The sequence below is a fragment of the Epinephelus fuscoguttatus genome, linkage group LG10 (genome assembly GCF_011397635.1).
Source record: "Epinephelus fuscoguttatus linkage group LG10, E.fuscoguttatus.final_Chr_v1".
Lineage (NCBI taxonomy): Eukaryota > Metazoa > Chordata > Actinopteri > Perciformes > Serranidae > Epinephelus > Epinephelus fuscoguttatus.
The window spans coordinates 14,784,153-14,804,086 of NC_064761.1; the positions used below are offsets into that span (position 1 = coordinate 14,784,153).

Genomic DNA, 19,934 nt, shown 5'->3' on the forward strand with positions numbered 1-19,934 from the left:
CATTAGGAACGTCAAACAATCAGATTGATTCAAATATTTATTGGGGTAGGAGGTTCCAATAACACCAGAGGCACAGTTTATGTTATGGGTCTCATCTTGCCTTTGGCTTGTCGTCAGTTTTACTTCTCCACCCTCAGTTTTCTCTACTCTACAGACTTAAACATTTAACTGTGTTTGTTTTCCTATTATATGCTAGAGTTTTGTATTATGTTTCTCTGTCTTCAGTTTTAGTTCCAGATTTACTCTACTAATCTATTAAGTCTAATAATGAGATTATTGTGTCATTAAGGTGTCTTCTGATGATTTTTCTTGCAGGGACCCAAAGGACCTCCTGGAGAGGCTGGACCTGATGGAGAGCAAGGACCTGAAGTACTTTTTATTTAATATTTGTTACTATATAACAAGTCATTATTAGTTTTTTTTGTTGTTGTTTATAGTTGACATTTTTATGTATGCTATGCAGTATAAATTAAATTTGACTCCTGCCCTTTGTTTCTTATCTTTGCAGGGTGGGCCTGGTGCGGAGGGGGAACAGGGTGCCATCGGAGAGCCAGGGTCAAAGGTCAGTACGATGTCAGTGTTTTTTTGCAACTACTCCTGTCACCCCTGCTTCTTAGAAAACATTTGTCATGTGGAGCTTCAGTCTCTGTCACCCTCCAGCATTGGGAAAAACTGTGACCTTGCTCAGTGAGTTTGGACTTGACCTAATGGTAGCCTCAGGTGAAACAGCAGCTGGCTGTCAAGTCTAACACTGCCTCAGTTTCAAGTATCAGTGGTTGGAGTAAGCTTGGGAGTGTGCATGCACATATTAGTGTGTCTTGACCTCTAGACAGCACCATGTTGTGTTTGTGTCCCTGCAGGGGGATGTTGGGCCGCTGGGAGCTGAAGGGGAGCAGGGACAGGAGGGAATGAGAGTGAGTAACTGCAAACATCCCACTAATCCCTTCCTTCCTTCTGTTTGGGTAAATCTAACCCAGTCGTATATTTACTCCCCCTCATTTTGACGAGGATGTCTAATCCTCCACCCGAACCAAAGAGAGCAGAGTGATGGAACTGTTTTGGTCTGATGGACTATATAAATAGCACTTGGACTGCCTGAGTGTCATCTTACTATTCTGTCCACAGAATTAGATTCAGCATTCTTTACCAAGGTTGCTTCAACATCAGACCCACAGTGCAGTTTTTACTTACTCCATCTTAGTGGGTAAAGGAAGATTAAAGAATTTAGATGATGTCTGAGAAATTGTCCATTCTGTCAGCAGGAATTGGCTCATCTTGTCTGACTGTCCTGAGTAGGACCAAAGAAATCTGAGATCATCTGTGATTTATGTGCTCAATACAGATGTTCAGAAGAGTGTGCCTTTTTTTGTTTATTAGTCATAGAAATTGTAATTACAGTGGGGATTTTTTTTTAAAGTCATCTTGTCTGTATCATTTTGCAATGAACATTACATCACAGTTTCTTTTGTTTCATGGCACACATGTTTTAGAGGGTTACTTGCTTTTTTCCTTTTACATAACAAATAAATTGTCTCTACAAACTTGACATGTTAAACCTAATCTGGGCACAATAAATCGGCTTTCATGCGTGGTCATGTGGCCACGCTAGTCAAGACAGTTGAGTCACTCCTAATTCTTCAGAATTAATCTCTTCATTACAACCTTCGTCCCTGAACTTCTTGTTCAGCCCCTTTAAATAATCTCTGGACTAAAAGAAAAAAAAAGATGCTGTTAATGTGTCCTACTTTATTTCGTAGAAATTAAAGGTTACATAACACCCCCTCAAAGTCTTGTTTTTGCTGACCTCCTGTGGTTTACCTTTTCACTTTGATGCAGTGATGTACAGGTGTTCTTCAGGACACAGTGACATCACTGTTCAGTGTGTTTACAGGTTCAACACAGCAAGCGTTTGACCACACCCAACTACACACCCATCAGTGATGCTGACTGTAGTCAGAGCAGCCTTGAAACTTTCAACCACAGAGGGCAGTGAAAGACTGCTTTTCAGCCTGGTGTTAAGATTCTCTGTAACTTTTACATGTTCCCCTATTATGACTTTGACAACTGCATTGATGATCAAGCAAATCAAGCATGTTTTACAACTGCACTGAATACATCTATAATGAGTTGGTTTACCCACATTATGAAAACATTTTCTCATGTACTTTAGTGATTTTGACTTGTGCAGATAGTTTTACTGTATTTTAGGGCTGTCAGAATGAACTTCGCTATTCGAAAACAATTGGAATTATTGTAAAAATAAGCATATTCGAAGTTGGAAACTAAGAATATTTAAAAAAAAAAAAAAAAAAACGGTGCTCTACCGTGCATTAAGAGATGTTTTTTGGGGAAATACATGACTGTCAGAGAAGCCCCGTTTACAAACAGACCTACAATCCCTCTCCTCTCCTCTCCTCTCCTCTCCTCTCCTCTCCTCTCTCTCTCTCTCTCTCTCTCTCTCTCTCTTCTCAGCGGAGGGTGCCCTGTCAGCCCTGCGCTGACAGTGACAAGGCGCATCTCTTTAATCTGAAGTGACACGGCCCGTTTGCTCATGCTTCGGGGTCGTTCAATAGAGTAATTGCAAATAAATATTGTTTTAACTATTGAAATGTTGACAAGGGCTTTCATAAATTCCTACAATATTGCGGCACTGCTGCCTTTGCAGGTTAAAAGTTAATGACAGCGACTTGAAGTGAGGAGGAGCAACACGTCTCCGGCTGCGCAGCTGGGTCGGGACAGACACCGCTGCGCAGACAAGCCGGAGACGCTCACTTTTGCATGTGATGCACAATATTAAAATAATGTCATTATAACACAAAAAATATAAAAATGCGGTGGTAGGCCTAGGCTATAGCCTATACCAAGGAAACATTCGAATATTATTCGAATTTTTAACATAAAGAACATTAAAAATTCGAATCTGATTTTGGGGGAAGATTGACAGCCCTACTGTATTTGGCTCAGGATTTGAGATCCTAACATCATCAGCAAAGGCTCTGACAGAAACAGTGTTCCTGTTACTGGGGATGCTCCACACACAGAATCTGCCATTACAGAGAAAATAACACTGTCACAGTTCTCACAGTTGATGGGTCACTTTTTTCAACATTGAAGAGATTTTGTTGTAAATATTGATGTGTTTATAGGGTCTTCCCGGTCCCCCTGGTGAAGATGGCCCACAAGGAAAAGATGGAGCCAAGGTAAACATTGCAACATTTGTTTTGGTTCGTCAAAGAGAATAGTTCAGGATTTTAAAAAAGTTAATTCAAGTCATATACTGAATAAACCACAATACAGTAAGAACACCAGATCCACTTAATTTCACACTAGATTTGAATGGGATAAAAGGTCAAATGAAAATGATGAAAATGTAAGTATTTCACTAAAGGTTTGTCTTAGTGTCTGAACACCTCAGGTTGTCTGACCTATTGACCTCTCTTGGTTAGTCATTTCAGTCTTACTAAATTATAATTTAACTGTTTTCCCTGGTTGTCTGCCTCTCTTTCTCTGTGTCCCTCACACTGTCAGGGTGAGCCTGGTGAGTGTGGGCCAATCGGAGAGCCAGGGGACAAAGGAATAGAAGGAGACCCTGGGCCCCCAGGACCACCTGGAGAGCCTGGGAAACAGGGCTTCCGTGTAAGTTTATTTAATGTTTCCAAACTGGCCAGGTACAACAATTTTATTAAAATAACCTTTGGAGGCAAGTAACAGAAGTTCCTGCCTTTATTGACATTCTGATTAACTCAGAAAATACGCACTTGCGTGAAGATAATGTAAAATGTAGATTTGAATAAAAGATCTGGTAGATTCAGTTTGTGACAGGAAAGATAAATCCTCTAGTTTTTCAATGTAAGCATACAGCTGATGGAACATGGCAAAATAAGTCACACCTACAGAATTTTAGATACCTTTAAACTAACAGAGCAGATTACAAAAGTACTCTGAACCAAATATTTCCTTTGTGTCCCAGTAGGGGTCAGCCTTCTCTTCAACAAAGCTTTTTTGCTATTTGGGTAATAAAGGGCACTATTTTATAGAGTGTGAATGCAGGACAGATGTCACTCAATATTCCTCTAAGTGTTTGTTTGTTTGTTTTGAGATACAGATCCAGATTTATTTAAAGGGGGCAGGAAGTTCACAGGTGTCAGGAAGGAAGGTGGCTTCAGGGCACACATACAAAGCTCTGAGAAAGCAGTACTGCCCAGTTTACAGACATGTAAACAGACAAATTTAAAAGTTTTGAATGGCATTGCGGGCAACATGCTACAACATCTGGGAACAAAATCTGGGAATTTCTGGGGAAGAAACTTTAATATCAGAATCTGTAGGTTGGTGTTTATAAATCATCAGACGCGGTTATTAATGCCTCTAATTGTAGAATAGGTATATAGTGACTGTACTAATCCTTTAATGGGTGTCCTGCTACAGGGGCCGGAGGGAAAACCAGGGCCCCAAGGGAACAGAGGACGGCACGGAAAGAAGGTAAGAACCTGGTTTATCACCACTTTCCCTCTTAAGTATGTTTTCACAGTGAAACAGCGGGAAGCAAGAGGACACAGGGCAAGTAACTGCAACCTGCATTAAAGACAAATAGCCTTTAGAGCTAGTTGTTTTCTTGCTGAAGGTAAGTTACACAGAAGGGGTGGTTCCTGCTGTCAAAAGGGCCTGAATGCTGACTTTTAATTTAGAGGATATTCTCCATACTTGCTTTTTGTCAGTGTTGCTATTTCTTATGTCCTAGTCACATTCTGTCTCTTTCCAGGGAGAGAGAGGTCCTCCAGGTCTTGCTGGTGAGATTGGCGCACGAGGAGACATCGGCCAGCCAGGCGAGCCTGGGCTTAAAGGTGCCAGGGGGACCCGAGGCACACCAGTTAGTTCCCATTCTTCCTTTCTTTCCTCTCAGTTAGAAGAATCTGAATCAGACTGAAATCAAGTTCAGTAATCCCCTTTTAGTTCAAAATAATGTCAGTATCTTTTTAAATGTATTGTTAATGTTTTTTATTGTTAAAAGGAAGAAAAAAGGTCTGAGAAAATATTAGAAATGCTACTTTTTGATGTGTTGGTGTCGGAGTTTAATTGACAGTAGCTGGCAGGCTGCCAGAGTGCTGGGTTGCATCATAGACATCAAGGACAGACAGAGTGAACAAGACTGGCTGTAGCTTACATGCCATGGGCTGACAGCATGATGTTAGTGTGTGTAAAAGTAAGGACCACACCAGCATGTTACTGGACTAAAGTGACGTGACATGTAGGTACATTTACAAGCTGGTTAATGGTTCGCTAACTAGCTATCTAGCCTGCAAACTGACGTGTGTTGATCCTTGTGAGTTCGATAAGAGGGAGATTTTATCAGAATAGCTAAGATGGGCTGATGTTCAAAGTCTGTGGCTCTTGTACTGTGTAGCTGGTTGCTGTTGAATTAAGAAAAACATTTGGGGCGCCATTGTGAAACTGAAAAATATAACATATACATTTGTTCCTTTTTGATCTCATGCATGTACTCAGATCAAGTACATGCATGTACTCAGATCAAGTACATGCATGTATTATTAGTGTGTTTAATGTGTAGGGAGTTAATTCAGGGAATGCTGCACCCCCAGTGCTGGTTGTTTTCTGTTCTCAAGTAGTTCAAAATATAGCAAGACATCATATTTTGTTATTAGGAGCTATGTGCTAAAAAAAAAAAAAAAGGAGCCAATTAGATTTATGTAAAAAATTGCCCTTATACTCAATATATAATTTTGCATTGAATTATACCTAGTACTAAATATAATTTAATTGCACATTAATAAATCCCCCTTTTTGTGAATTGTAGTTAGAAGGTTTCTGATTGTACACTATGACAAAAAGCTGTATCATTTTTTTTAAGAGTTTTTGAGGGGAAAGCATCAAATGCCCATCTTTGTTCCAGGCCTGAGAGAGAGCAAGAGAAGACAGGAAAAGCCTAGAGGAAAGCACCCATTCTTTTCTTCTTTACAGGGGAAGGCAGCTCCCTTCTCAGCAAAACCACTAAGACTGTGTTGTGATAGCTTTATATCCCTGCCGTAAAACAACTCTAGGCACAGGATTCAGTTTGCATTTGTGTCTGTTTGAGGCCAAGGTTATATTTAGCTGATCCAGCAAAACAAACACAGCTAGGACTGATTCACTGTCTTATTTTGTGTGCATTTTCTGCATTACTTCCAGGGTCAGCCTGGAGTTATGGGGATAGAGGGGCAACCAGGACTGGCAGGATACACAGTGAGTATCTCCTATCTAGATTTACAAGAACAATTCGCCAATATACACATGCGTACTCTACAGTTCTTACTGGATAGTTTTGTAAACCCTGACTGGTCTGAGTTTTGGCTCAGCATATCCCACTAAGCTCACACTTAATTGGTGACATATTTTAGAGAGAGAGATTACTAAATTATCTAGATAACTTTTTAGAAAATCTGGGAGTCCTCCAAATCTAGCACATGGAAAGTAAAACTAAACTGATGAGGTTTATCCATCAAACTTAATCCTGTTTAGAGGAACTACATCCAAGCTTCAGATACATATCTCGACATAGCTTTTGGCCAATGTGCTGCAGACATCCTCAGTTTAAGTCTGGTGGAGGACACATCATCCCTGCCATTCTTATATTTCCTATTTCTTTTTACTGTTAATTATCCAATGAATGCGAAATACCAGGGGGAAAAACACCACACAAATAACCACATGAGCAAAGACAAGCGATGGAATTGAACATGGTGAAGTCTACAAGAGAATTTTTCCAGGCGACTCCACAGCCCGGTCAGTGCCAACATCAGTGGGTTTAGGTTGCATAACTTGAACAGGGCACCTCAAGTTCATTTTGTCCCTTTTCATGAATTTGTATGGGTGTGTATGAAGGCTCTCAAACTCAGTCACACTTGACTCAGGTTGCTGACTGATTTCTGAGCCTGAGCCAAAAACCAAATCCTCAAGTGACAGAATGTAAGAGCTTCTCTACAAAGGCTTGTGTTTATATTAAACAGTTCTGTTTAATATGCTGACAGCAGAACTCTGTTTCTCCAAGAAACATGCTGTAGCCAGTAGAAGTACGGCAGTACGGCAGCTTGGTTAGCTAGTATAATCAGCTTTCCTTTTTTTTTTTCTTTTTTTTTTTTGTTTTGTTTTGTTTTGTTTAGGGTCACCCCGGCAAGCCTGGGCCTATTGGACCACCAGGGCCTAAAGGTGAAAAGGTAACATGATACCTGAAATAGTGTGTGAAATATAATTATTTCAGTGTTTGTTTTTTTTTTTGGTGAATTGTACTTCAGTTTACTGTCTGGTTGCAAATTCTGATGTCTGCATACATGATTGTGTGTGTGTTCACTACATTCCAGGGTTATCCAGGCGAGGACAATAAGACCCCAGGACTGCCAGGGCCCTTAGGTGAACCAGTAGGTCTTGCTTTCCTTAAAACTCTCCTTTCTGATCCCTAACACTTCTCGCTCTGTTTGGTCCAAGCCATTTAAATAGTTAATCCGCCTGATTTTAGCACCACGTACACTCATATTTTCATCCCACCAGACTGACAGTGTATCAATGTTTCTGTTCTGTCAAGCACATGGACCCTGATTATCAACCTGTGTGGCTCAGATCTTTTCTGTTCATTGCAGGCTATGAACTCCTTCATGGCAGGAGTATGAACAAGCTAAAAATGTCCGACAAGGGTTTTTACACATCTGGGTTAATCTTAATCTTAGCTTTGTTTGTGTTCTTAAATTCACCCATAATGAAAATAGGGGTCTTGAAACAGCACTTAACACAAATGCTCTATTGTTAAAACTGGAACAGGCTTCAATACTGTGCTTTTATACGAACATTTGTGTCTTTGACAAGGACAAGAGCTTCAGTGAGGGCCATTGCTCACCCTAAATTACCTCAAGGATTCTGCACCCGAGGAAACAAAGTCATTCTTAATATCAAAAGAGGATCAGGACATAAAGAGTCTTAGCAGCTTGGGAAAGCTCACATTTCTTCAGTACCATGGCTCTTATGCACTTTGAGACACATTTCTCAACCATGGACGTGACCACTGAGAGGAGCCAACATAGCGTGAACAATCAGGGTTACTGGAAGTCTACACAGGTGTAGATAGCAACGTACCATACAGTGTGAGTAGTATTGGATTATCAAGTTGGCGCAGTGTTGGAGTACATACCATGAGCTGTACAATGGTAGCCTGTGTCTCCCTAAAGGCCCAACCAGGATTAGCTGAAAGTAAAGGTTCAAGGTGAAATTACGCCTTTACATTTGACTCCAGCAAAGATCCAGACTCATAGGTCACATCGACTCAATATGTTTCATGTGTGTTGGCCTGAGAAGCAACTCTGTTTTTAAGTAGCGGTAGGGCTCAATTGAAGCTTTGTGGGTATAAACGAAGGCATGCACGTACAGTATGTGTGTTCATGTGCGTACATCTGTGTCTACACAGGGGGCCCCAGGAGAACGAGGGGAGCGTGGAGAGCCAGGGGATGAAGGATATCAGGTAGACAAAACCATTAAATCAACATCAGACATATCACACAGTCACCACTCCGTGTGCGTGTCTACTGGATTGTTGTTCATATGCTTTTGGCGCCTCATTGAAAACTGCTCCGCTCAGTTACTGTAAGGGCAGACCACACATGTTGGGGAGGATTGCCACATTCCCAGCAATAAGGCTGCGGAAATCTGGTGTTTTTGTCACTTCTTGCCTCTCAGGATCAGGATTCTCAAGAAGTACACCACACATTCACAGTGCAAGCAAGTTGGTATATGGGTTACTCTATTTTGAACAGTTGGTGTTTTTGTTAGGCTGTGAGTGGGTCTGCAAATGTGGTCTGCAGCTACAACATTTTGAACAGAAAAATACAAAAACAGTTTGATTTAGCTGATGATAACAGTACACAGTTTATGTCTTCACTTCCCAAATGTGTTATCCCCATATTTCTCTGTATATTCTTGTTCTAATTAGGACAATTATTATTTTAGAAAATTACCAAGATGCATTAGATCTCCCATCGTCCTTTTTAAAATGAGTAGAATTGTGCCAGACCCTCTTAAGACCTTGCGTATTTCCTAATATAGAGTAACTCTTTATGTATCTACTTGTGTGCCTGATGACAGTAGAATTAGTTTTACTGCATCTTTTGAATGACACTTTTAAGTCATTAAGTATTGTATCTGATGGCCCCAAATTGTTGGGTAACAGTTGTGTAACTGTTGTAGGTTCCTGCGACGAATCACCAGTGATAATCCTTGACCTATTTTCAGTTCCAACCTAGGATCATAGTCATAAAAACTAATGGTTGGTTTGGCAGTTGTGCCATCATTCCCCAGATTTCCATTGAAAACCCTAATAGGTCCCTCTTGGCATTCATTGTTATTCATTTGAGTGCAGAATTTATGGATCCTGTTTAGTAAGAGCCACCTGTCATGATAATATACATACAATAAACCTGGCTTAGAAACTATGCTATTCATGCTATGGAGCCTGTAATTGAGCGATTTTCTTTACTGCACATGGAAACGTTGCTTAAGACAATGTATTTAACATGGCTTTGGGCATGATGTTCATCCTGTAGTTAGAATTGGGAGATGACATTCACATGTGAGGTCTCTTACACATTTGAGACCTGACATAGATCGAGAATCAGAGAGAAACTGTAATTATACATTACAATGTGTTTCAGGGTCACATTGGTGTCATTGGACCTCGTGGAGCTGTTGGACCACAAGGCCCACCCGTAAGTCAGTCAATGTCTGTAGTACAACAGCTGGCTTTGACACACTTTTGGAACATGCATTCAAATCACCATAGCGGTGGTATTGTACCATCGGTGAAGCACATGAAACAGTGATGTAAAATGATTGAAATTGATGGACTGAACAAAATAAAATACTTGAAATTGCGCTGTTCTTACAGCCTTAACATTAGAGGGGCTAACATGTGAAATATATTAAATGTGTTTTGCCTAAGGGTGACACAAGAGTAGGTTATAGAGTCATTTAAATCTGAGGGATTATAAAGGGGATTATGAGCTAAGAATGCTATTTGGCTTCATGGTGTGTCCACAATGGGTGGACTCAGATTAAGAAGCAGCATTAAGTGTTATTCTGTTCATCCTATTACTGTAAATGATTTGACAAGCTTGTCATCCTTAATAATGTTGTTTTCCTGATTCCATTTTATTTGCATTATTTCCAGAGATTATCATATAAACAAAGCATGGATTTATGTAACATATCCGTGTTATTGTTTGTGTTTGTTTTTCTCTGTTCAGGGATCACCAGGCCTCCCTGGAGAATCAGGCCCAAAAGGAGAGATGGGAGCTCCGGTGGGTCCATGCAAATCCCCATAGCAGGAAAATCACGTACATTGTTTCATTCAGTATCAAGTAAAGAGTGTGATAGTGTGACTACACGTGGTCTCCTTCCTGAAAATAAGATGGTTTCAGCATCAGATTGTTTCTATAGGCTGCTGTTTTTGCACTGATTCAGGGTTTATTCTTAACAAAGCCAGTACATTTATTAACGCAGCCCTGTTCAGCAACTGCCAGCAGGGTTGGGTTTGATTAGTTGGGCTGGCTTTATAAATGACACTTTGGATAAATGAAACTTTTTCTGTTTGCTGTCAGAATGAAAGACCAACCACAAACATTTGGCAAAAGCACCATTTTTTTTTCACCTGTTACTAGATGAGCATGCAAGTAATACTTTGAGCTGTTTTTTGGGGCCAATCCTCTGTGGTTGATGATTTCATTCCAGCTGTGGTGGAATTGTAGCAAAGCATAAGAGGCAAAAATTCAGCTTCCCTCTCTGCTATCAGAAACTGGGTGGTAGAAATAGGCTTTGGTCTACAGAATGATGAGTGGAATGCAGCTATGGAAATACAGCAAGTTTTCATGGTCACCCTGACTGCTTAATTCTGCTCATCTGAGTTGTCTTTTTAGTGATGTTTTGATAGATTTGAAGATAATTTACCTTTGTTCTTCCAATCATTAAATAGCTTTAGAAAACAGCCTAAATTCAGGCAGCTGGCATCAAAGCAAATATCCTAAAACTAGCTGTCCTAAATTGATAGGTTTTTTCTTTCTTAGCTGTCAAGTTCTTCTGAGTTCTCAATCTTGTCTCAGGCCTTCTGGTTACATAAATTCAGTTCCCCTGTGAAACAGTCTAAAGCCTCCTTGATCAAGTTCCACACAGCATTTTTATAGTTGAAATATTCACAGGTGGGCGGCACGGTGGTGTGGTGGTTAGCACTCTTGCCTCACAGCAAGAGGGTTGCCGGTTTGATCCCAGGCGTGGGAGCCCTTCTGTGCGGAGTTTGCATGTTCTCCCCGTGTCAGCGTGGGTTCTCTCCGGGCACTCCGGCTTCCTCCCACAGTCCAAAGACATGCAGATTGGGGACTAGGTTAATTGATAACTCTAAATTGTCCATAGGTGTGAATGTGAATGTGAGCGTGAATGGTCGTCTGTCTCTATGTGTCAGCCCTGCGATAGTCTGGCGACCTGTCCAGGGTGTACCCTGCCTCTCGCCCAATGTCAGCTGGGATAGGCTCCAGCCCCCCCGCGACCCTCAAGAGGATGAAGCGGTTAGAAGATGAATGAATGAATATTCACAGGTTTCTAGATACCACTGACTTTCTTACACGTGTCAAACAGCTTGTATGTAAGTGATTATATAACCAGTTCAAATAGTATGGGAGTATTTCTGTTGATTAACTTAACTTGGCTTGAGTTTAAACTGAGCTTAAGCAATGTTGTCACATGCAACATATAGACCCATGTGTTAGGAAATATAGATTATTTTACAGTCTGCCAGGAAACAGTGGAAACTTTTGGGATATGCTGTATTTCTGTGTCAAATTTGTGGCTTTGGTAAAACATCCCTTGAGGGATATCTCTCTTATACTATACATACTGTACATATGTGACTGTATCAGGCCTAGAGAGGAAACATGAAAAGCAAAAAGATTTCAAGGTTTCCAAGGAAAGTCTGATTATTCTAAGTATAGTATGAGTTTATAAAGTTTATGTAACGAAGCATGATAGCACAATCTCAAATATGCTGGTTTTTTTTTTGTTTTTTTTTAACATAAAGCAGTGAAGGCTTGCTTGTTGGTGTTGTGCCATATATTTCACTTCAACACTTCAATCTGATTTAAAGTAATGCCATTTGAGGTGTGAAATATACATGTAAAAAGACAGTTCACTGCAAAATCCCAAAAAACATACTTTTACTCTTACCTGTAGTACTGTATATCAATCTAGATTGTTCTGGTGTGAGTTGAAGAGTGTAGGAGATATCGGCTGTAGAGATGTCTGCCTTCTCTCAAATATAATGGAACTAGGTGGCACTTGGCTTGTGGTGCTCAAAGCACCAAAACACATTTGAAAAACTCAGCAGCAATGTATTTTTCCAGAAATCATGATGCAGTTACTCAAGATAATCCACAGACCTTGCTGTGCGCAGTTTCATGCAGGAACTATTTTCTATCTACCACACTACACCCACTAACTGTATGACTGTGCAGAAGGGAGCATGCATCTTCTGCTAGCTCACCTGGCACCACTGAGCCAGCTAACGTTACAGCTCAGTCAAGGAGGACGCCATTATTGTTTACATCACATCTTGCACTGGCACAGGTACGAGCCTCTGGTCCATGAAAAGATGCACACTTCCTTCTGCAAGGTGACACAGTTGGCAGGTGTAGTTCAGTAGAAAGAAAATAGTCCCTATATGAAACTGCTCACAACATGGTCTATGGATTATTTTAAGGAACCAGATCATGCCATCGTGGTCCATTATATTTAAGAGAAGGCAGACATCTTTACGGCTGATATCTCCAACACTTGACAATTTACACCAAAACAATCTAGGCTGATAAATAGCACCGCAGGTAAGAGGAAAAATATATAATGTTGATTTTGGGGTGAACTGTCCCTTTAGGAATTAAGTATATTTCTTTGACTGTCTGAAGTAAAGTATAGAAACAGTCCTGAACTTGAGTTCTCCATAAAACTTATGTAAGATGTGGTCTTTAGAATTTCTGTTCTTCATTGAGCGGCAGGTAAGATATTTTATCTTGTGTGTTTTTGTGAATGCTCATGTATGCTTTATTGCTCTTGTGTTTGTTTAACCAGGGCTCAGCAGGAAAGAAAGGTGCGAGAGGGCTGAGTGGAGCTCCTGGCATCGAAGTGAGTACAGTATCAATTCATTTCAACCAAATGTGTGGTTGAGAGAGACAGTAGTAGTATCACAATTAAGAGCATGTTCCCCTGTGATTATCTGTGTTACGATACAGCTTGGCATGGGGGACACAGCTCAGTACCTTCAGCATCATCAAAGTATTGCATGTTTAAAAATGGTTACCACTACTGCATAGACAAAAAGGAAGGAGAAGGCAACAGAGATAATGAAAAGATCACGTAACTTAGAATGCCTTAGCTGCATTAGTTTGTGTAATGCTCCAGTGTTTGCCATAGAATATCAGCTGCAACAGTGTCCTGTTTCCTTGAGATGTCTAAACATTTCAATCTGTAACTGGCAAACTTAACTGGCAAACTTTATCAATCTGTAATTGGGTGCTGGTGAAAGTAAAAAAAAAACTCCCGGCAAATTGTTTTTGGCTGAGGTCTGCAGGAATGCATCTCTTTGTCAAGAGCAAATACTGTATTTCGTTGGAGGAATTAGGCTGTAAAAATCCGGTGTGATAAGAATAGTTATATGGTGCTCATCATAAGTCTGTGAATGCCCCAGGCTGAGATTGAGATTGAGTGACACTGTCACTGTTTCTAGGGGCCAACTGGTTTACCTGGACTCATAGGATTGATGGGTTACCCAGGGTTGGATGGTCCCCCAGGACTCAGTGGCTTACCAGGATTTCCAGGAAAGAAAGGACGACAGGTAATTAGTGACAATATCACGTATCAGGTATAGCATTGTTAATACCAGCATATTTGGTTTAAGTAAGTTATTTGATTTGATTTCTTTTAGCCAGTCATATGTTTGTTAAACATAAAAGGCAAAGCTTGGTGATGAGTATTAATAATGTCTTTCAAGGCAGAGATGATTGAGCTTCGTGGATTTGACTTTTGTTAAACATTATAGACACAAATGGGTCACCCAAATGGTGATGAATCAAAGTGGAACTTTGGAGGTTGGGTTCACATATGAAAATTATGTAGCTGACTATGTGGCTGCACATATTAACCTAGATATATGCTATGTCTGAAAACATCCTTGCTTGGCACTGTAAATGTAGGTCATAGAAGGAGTCAGAAGATTTACTTACATAACTGAACTTCTAAGTAGGACCTATATCGTATTTATGGCTATAGCAGACTTGTGGTCTGCACTAGGAGAATATAATGATACACCCTCTACATTTTTTTTCCCCCTTGGCCAACTTCACCTTTACCTAGCAAAGAGCTTGCTTTTACAGATTTCTCTTGTCATTTGCCCCATTTATGTCAGAGGCACATATGAATTAAATCTCCATTGCCCTGTGGATTGACTAAATATAGCCTACAATTAATAAAGCTGTGTTATAATTACCTATAGAAAGTGGACTGGTTGAGTAAGCTGTCAGGTGAAAACAATCAGCAAACAAAAAAACACTTGATCAGCTGAATGCTTTTTGTTTATAGCAGCATTAGAGTGCCTCAGGAGACACCATATAGACCTCACTACTCATTCAGCCATCATGCTCACTTGTGCCACATTGTCCCAATAGCACATTTCATTTGACTGCATCTGAATGCCCAGAGCCTTATTTCAGCTGCTACCATCTGTAGATTTGAGACGGAAACATACAGCTGAGATTGACAAATCATTAAATGCCTTGTTTGATTTGATTGGCTTCTCCTGGTTGCGACACAGTGGGTTTATCCAAATAAGCGTGCAGCTAGAGTGGATCGGGATTTCATGCATGAAACGTCTCTGCCCTTTCAGCCAAGTGTTGGAAAGCAAAGTCCTTTCTGTCTGGCTTTCATTTACATAATGTTGTTTTGTAAAAGTCTTCTAAGTCTAATTTTGGCCACTGTTTTTTTTTTTTTCTTTCTTTCTTTTCCCCAAAACTTTGAGTGCAATGATGCGGTTTCACGCTGGCAGAGTAAGTCCCATAACTCCACAGCTCCTAAATCACACAGCAAACCTTGTATAATTTTCAAAAACAATACACTTGCTGTAAATTGTGAATGTATGTTTATTTTTTATCCACAGAGACCTTTTCTTATATGTGAGCTGTTTTGGAGATTTTTTTTGAGCCAACAGTCTGCCTCAGTAATCTAGAGAATTTAGTAAGTAATTTTAAGTACCTGGGGGCTGTCCTAGCAGGAGAGGTGTGCAGGAAACTCTATTTCAGTTTAACACTACTTGCCTCCATAGTGGGAAAGATACTGTAATATGGCTTTCCACTGCTTCTGCTGGCAGAATCTTTTTTGTCCTTGTTTGTCATTATTCCCATAATGATTGTCAATAATCTTCTTATTCATCGTTTTCCTCATTATCTGATGCATACTAATTCATATTCACTTTGCAAGTTGGATGCATTTGCACAGTTTTAGGGGAAGACTGTTTTTTGTTTTTGTGTTGTTGTTGTTGTTGTTGTTGTTGTTGTTGTTGTTGTTTTTAACAGATTTTGAGCATTTCTTCTTTGTTGGACGGTGTATTATAGAGCAACAAGAAAGAAATGCAGTGGAGATCATCCTGTGAAAATAAACTGACAAAGTTTTACCAAAAACTCAGAAACCAGAAAGTTATTTTTTCCTGGAGGCTTGTGCTTTTGGGTCAGCTGTTCAATAGAAGAAGCATTCACATTTGATTACGTCAGGAGACTCTGATGTAAACTAGTTTGTATCAACAACCCTGGACAACACTGAATTTTAAGTTTGCTGACATAGAGGATTAAGAATGCCTGAGCTGTTATGTCAATGACTGTTCTGAAAAAAAGTAAGAAGTTATTTTGTCTGTAATGCAGATGCTTTTCCCCTCCCGAGCATTTCTGTGCTTTGGTTGCATACCATTTTATTTTTGTAGTAAGTAAAGTTTTGTGAGCTTGGATTGTTGTGTGTGCAGAGGAAGAATCCTTATGATTAAGGCTGTATTCACATCGGATAAGGCATTGCAGCAAAAAAGCCAGTCCTACCATTCATTTGAATATGTGTAGTGTGTCTAGGATTGGGCGTTGGGGTTGCAGGGGATGCAAAAAAATAAAGCAGTTGAAACAGAATCAACTTTTTTAAAAATGCAACCTGATCCATTACTATGGCCAAGCACCTTACCAGCAATAAGAACAGTACTGACTTTAGGTATCACACGGGACACAAACAGCTGTGTCCTGGGTGTTCTGTTTGATTGACGTTAGTGAAAGAGTTATATGAAAGCCAGTGTGTCTCCCAGAGATACCAGAGGGTTGCTTTGGTGTCAGTATCACACGCCGAGGGGCATAACAAAGCATTTGTATTTGATGACCTGGCAATGAGAACAGGCTGGTTTTAACAGCTCATGTGAAATATCCAAAGGAGAGTGTTCACTCTGTTTGTGTGTGTACAACTTTTGTGGCAGTAAAGCTACTACAGTCATGATATTCAAGGAATACTACAAATCTTTTAAGCCAACATAAACAAACTTATTGACGAGAAATAGTCACTGAGATGGGGAGATTGGCTTTCTATATTTGGTGTCCACCGCCACAGGGGTCAGTCTAGTGGTCTCCTTAAGCTTTTTCTTATGCAAGGGCTTCCCAGCACCTGCAGGTCGGGGGTTCACCCAGTAAACCTGGTTTCTGACTTATCTGCTCTCCTCACAGTGATCGAGGAGCAGAAGCCATTTGTGAGGCGACAACCCACTCAATCTGTTATTCTAATATCACTCCTTCCCTTCTGCCTCGCCACGCTGCTGATGGAGCAGGAAACCGCTGTGGTCTGTGGTGTGAGAAAACAACTCAGTGACAGGCAGTCAGTTTTATGGGTACACTCAAGGAGCACATTGTCAAGAAATATAACCATGAGACACCAGCAGACTTCAGCACTGTGGTTCACAGCTATGACTGTACAATGAATTTGGAAATGTATTTGGAGATATTGAAATGAACATTGGAAGTGAAATATTGAAAAGAATTCCAGTAATGAATCAATTGTCATTATGAATTACATACTCTTATTTTTTTTGCCTGTGTTTGACAAAGCTTGCCATTGACTGTTGAAAACTTTCCCCTTGGGTGCATTCAAGGATGCTCAGCCATCAGAAGTTTGAGTGTCACTGTTTAATAGCAACCTTTAAATGCAAGAAACAAATTTTCACTGTCCACTTCATATTATTCATGTGCTTTTTTTCAACCACCATTATGAGTCTTCATGAACCTTTTAACCTTCAGTGATCCTGAAAGGTTTTTGGAGCCGTGTCGCCATGAGTGGGGTGTTGTTTTTGTTTATGTCTTGTGTAAAAGAAAACAGTACTATATTTGAATATAACCATACTCTTTATTTGTCATTTTGATTTGACATCAAATTTTATTGATACCATCTTTGGTGTGCACTCAGGGTCAGAGGGGCTCAGTGGGACCAGAGGGACCTGCTGGACGTCCAGGTCCCCGGGGAGAGATCGGACTTCCTGGAGCACTTGGAGAAATAGGACCGCCTGGTCTGAAGGTGAAAATGATAATGAATACTGATCTAATGTATTATAAATTTCACAATTTACGAAACATTTTCGGAAATTTACGAAACATTTTCGGAAATTGTGCTAACTTTTTTTATTTCCTGACCTTTGTTTGTTCAGGGAGAACTGGGCCTGCCAGGGGACAGGGGACCCTCAGGATTCAAAGGCTTGGAGGGGACTACAGGTGACCAGGGCAGGAAAGGTGACCTGGGGCTCAAAGGACAACCAGTGAGTATATTAGGCATATGACAATATGAAAACTTGATCTCGCAATTATCCTGGCTATAATAATTGTGATTCACGGTAATATTCTGATAACCATCAAAATATGCCTCACACTCCTTAAATGGCACTGAAATACACTGGAATCACATTACCAACATTTTGTAAAGAAACAAGTATTTTTATTGCATCACAGATGAGACATTCATCTTTTTTAGTGAACATCCTTTTCATCGTCATATTCTGTGTGAAACCTGAAACCTTTATTCTGCCACTGATGTTTCCATGTAACGGTTCGTTTCTCAGATTCATACATTTTTTATTAATGGTCTTTAAAACGGCTTTGCACATAACACATCCTTTTGTATTGCTGAAGTCCTAACAGTTTTAATTGATACCATCCCGTTGGCTTTGTAAGCTTATATACATTTTTTGATGCTTCTCTAAATATAGCTTCAGGGGTTCAGGTAGCCCATCTGTGGGTTTAAAAATGTGTGTGTCTGACACTTTTCCACCCTGAGCAGAGTAACAAATTATCTGGGCGAGGCCAGGAATGGAAACATTGTGCCTGGTAAGGCCAAGTTATGTAAGATCCTCACCCTCCAGAGACCCGAAAAAGAGGTGCTCCACTTTACTTATGTAACTCCTCAAAGAAGAAGGAAAAAAAAAAACAGAATTCAATCCCTCGCTCTCCCCTCTCTCTGCTAGTTTCCCCCATTGATGCTGGTGAAACAGAGAGCAGACTTGGGCCCTTGGGTCAGATCCCTTTACACTTTTCAGTGAATAGAGTTTCTCGGTCAAAGTCTCTGGCTCGAAAGCGGAGCTGTCTAGAGGATGTGTATGACTGGCTGTACAAACATGGTGTCTGCCACCCTGGATGACAGACAGTGCTCAGACACAGAATAGGGTACAGACAACAAACCTCACAATGTGTGTTTCCAGGAGGGTGTGTGAATGTGGGATGGGGCGACTGTAGATCCAGAAATAAAGTCCTCTGTGTGCCCCAGTTCTCTTGAAATAGAAAAGGACATTTTTAAAAGGCCAATTTACTTTGTTTTCGCTGTGTCTGGAGCTGTAGGTATAAAATGGGATTTTAAAATTACACCATCACTAACACAGACACGCACACACTCTCAAACACAGTATACTCTCACTTATGATGTGATGTGTTTGTCAAATGCATACTACACGTGACAGTGACAGTGTGTAAAAAGCAAAGCTCCTCTGTAGCTGTGATGTGATTGTCTTTTCTGCCTATAGGGGGAACCTGGAGATCCGGGAATGGTTGGTTTACAGGGCTTTCCAGGGCCGGCGGTAAGTGTTGTCACAATACAGGAACTTTGATACAATTAACAATTAACATTAACAATTAACAAAAACATTAACAATTAGAGATAGTGACAAAGTGTATCAGTTAAAAAATTAAGTATTGAAACCATTTCAAATATTCAGAATTGTTATGTATCATAAAATCAATATTTTTGTCAACACTATCTCGAGCAGATTGTGCCTGTATAATGACACACAGGAAATGACCTCTTTTTCCTTCAAACAGGGGCCAAATGGTGATGGAGGATTTAGAGGCTTCCCTGGCCCGAAAGGTCCTTTGGGCACTCTGGTAAGTTTAATAGAAATTGAAACAAGAGACACATCACAGTGCTTCCATTACTGCTGAGATTCCGATGCCATTAGTTGAATGGTATTGATAAGAATACAAAATCCTGAAATACGCAAACTCTGTGAAGAACACGTGCTTCCTGTTGCCATCTCTTAAGACACCCTGAAGTCCTAATGGGATACGTTGTCACAACCTTGTCAGCAGTTTCACTTTTGGGAACATGTCAATTCAGACACACATGTTTATTTACCCTCAACCCTGCTGTTTGTTTTAGGGATTCACTGGACCTGTAGGCCCTGAAGGAATGATGGGCCCAGTGGGAAAACCTGTAGGTTTCTGTGTGCACGTGTGTGTGTGTGTGTGTGTGTGTGTGTGTGTGTTTAGAATAGAAGAGAGATATTCTTAAACATTTAATTAAAAAACAGTGTAATA

The 19,934-nt window shown here is 40.3% G+C and overlaps 1 protein-coding gene across 2 annotated transcripts in view; it reads left to right on the forward strand.

Moving 5' to 3' along the window:
- LOC125895800 (collagen alpha-1(XXIV) chain) overlaps positions 1-19,934 on the forward strand; it is a 115,279-nt gene that overhangs the window by 88,567 nt on the left and 6,778 nt on the right. For both annotated transcript variants that reach the window (XM_049587911.1, XM_049587910.1), the window contains exons 33-52: positions 316-369; positions 509-562; positions 861-914; positions 3,147-3,200; positions 3,529-3,636; positions 4,429-4,482; positions 4,763-4,870; positions 6,187-6,240; positions 7,158-7,211; positions 7,356-7,412; positions 8,450-8,503; positions 9,690-9,743; positions 10,281-10,334; positions 13,144-13,197; positions 13,799-13,906; positions 17,545-17,652; positions 17,783-17,890; positions 19,145-19,198; positions 19,440-19,502; positions 19,777-19,830. In XM_049587911.1, the coding sequence (XP_049443868.1) occupies positions 316-369; positions 509-562; positions 861-914; positions 3,147-3,200; positions 3,529-3,636; positions 4,429-4,482; positions 4,763-4,870; positions 6,187-6,240; positions 7,158-7,211; positions 7,356-7,412; positions 8,450-8,503; positions 9,690-9,743; positions 10,281-10,334; positions 13,144-13,197; positions 13,799-13,906; positions 17,545-17,652; positions 17,783-17,890; positions 19,145-19,198; positions 19,440-19,502; positions 19,777-19,830 (1,362 nt within the window). The remainder of the gene's footprint in view (positions 1-315; positions 370-508; positions 563-860; positions 915-3,146; positions 3,201-3,528; positions 3,637-4,428; positions 4,483-4,762; positions 4,871-6,186; positions 6,241-7,157; positions 7,212-7,355; positions 7,413-8,449; positions 8,504-9,689; positions 9,744-10,280; positions 10,335-13,143; positions 13,198-13,798; positions 13,907-17,544; positions 17,653-17,782; positions 17,891-19,144; positions 19,199-19,439; positions 19,503-19,776; positions 19,831-19,934) is intronic.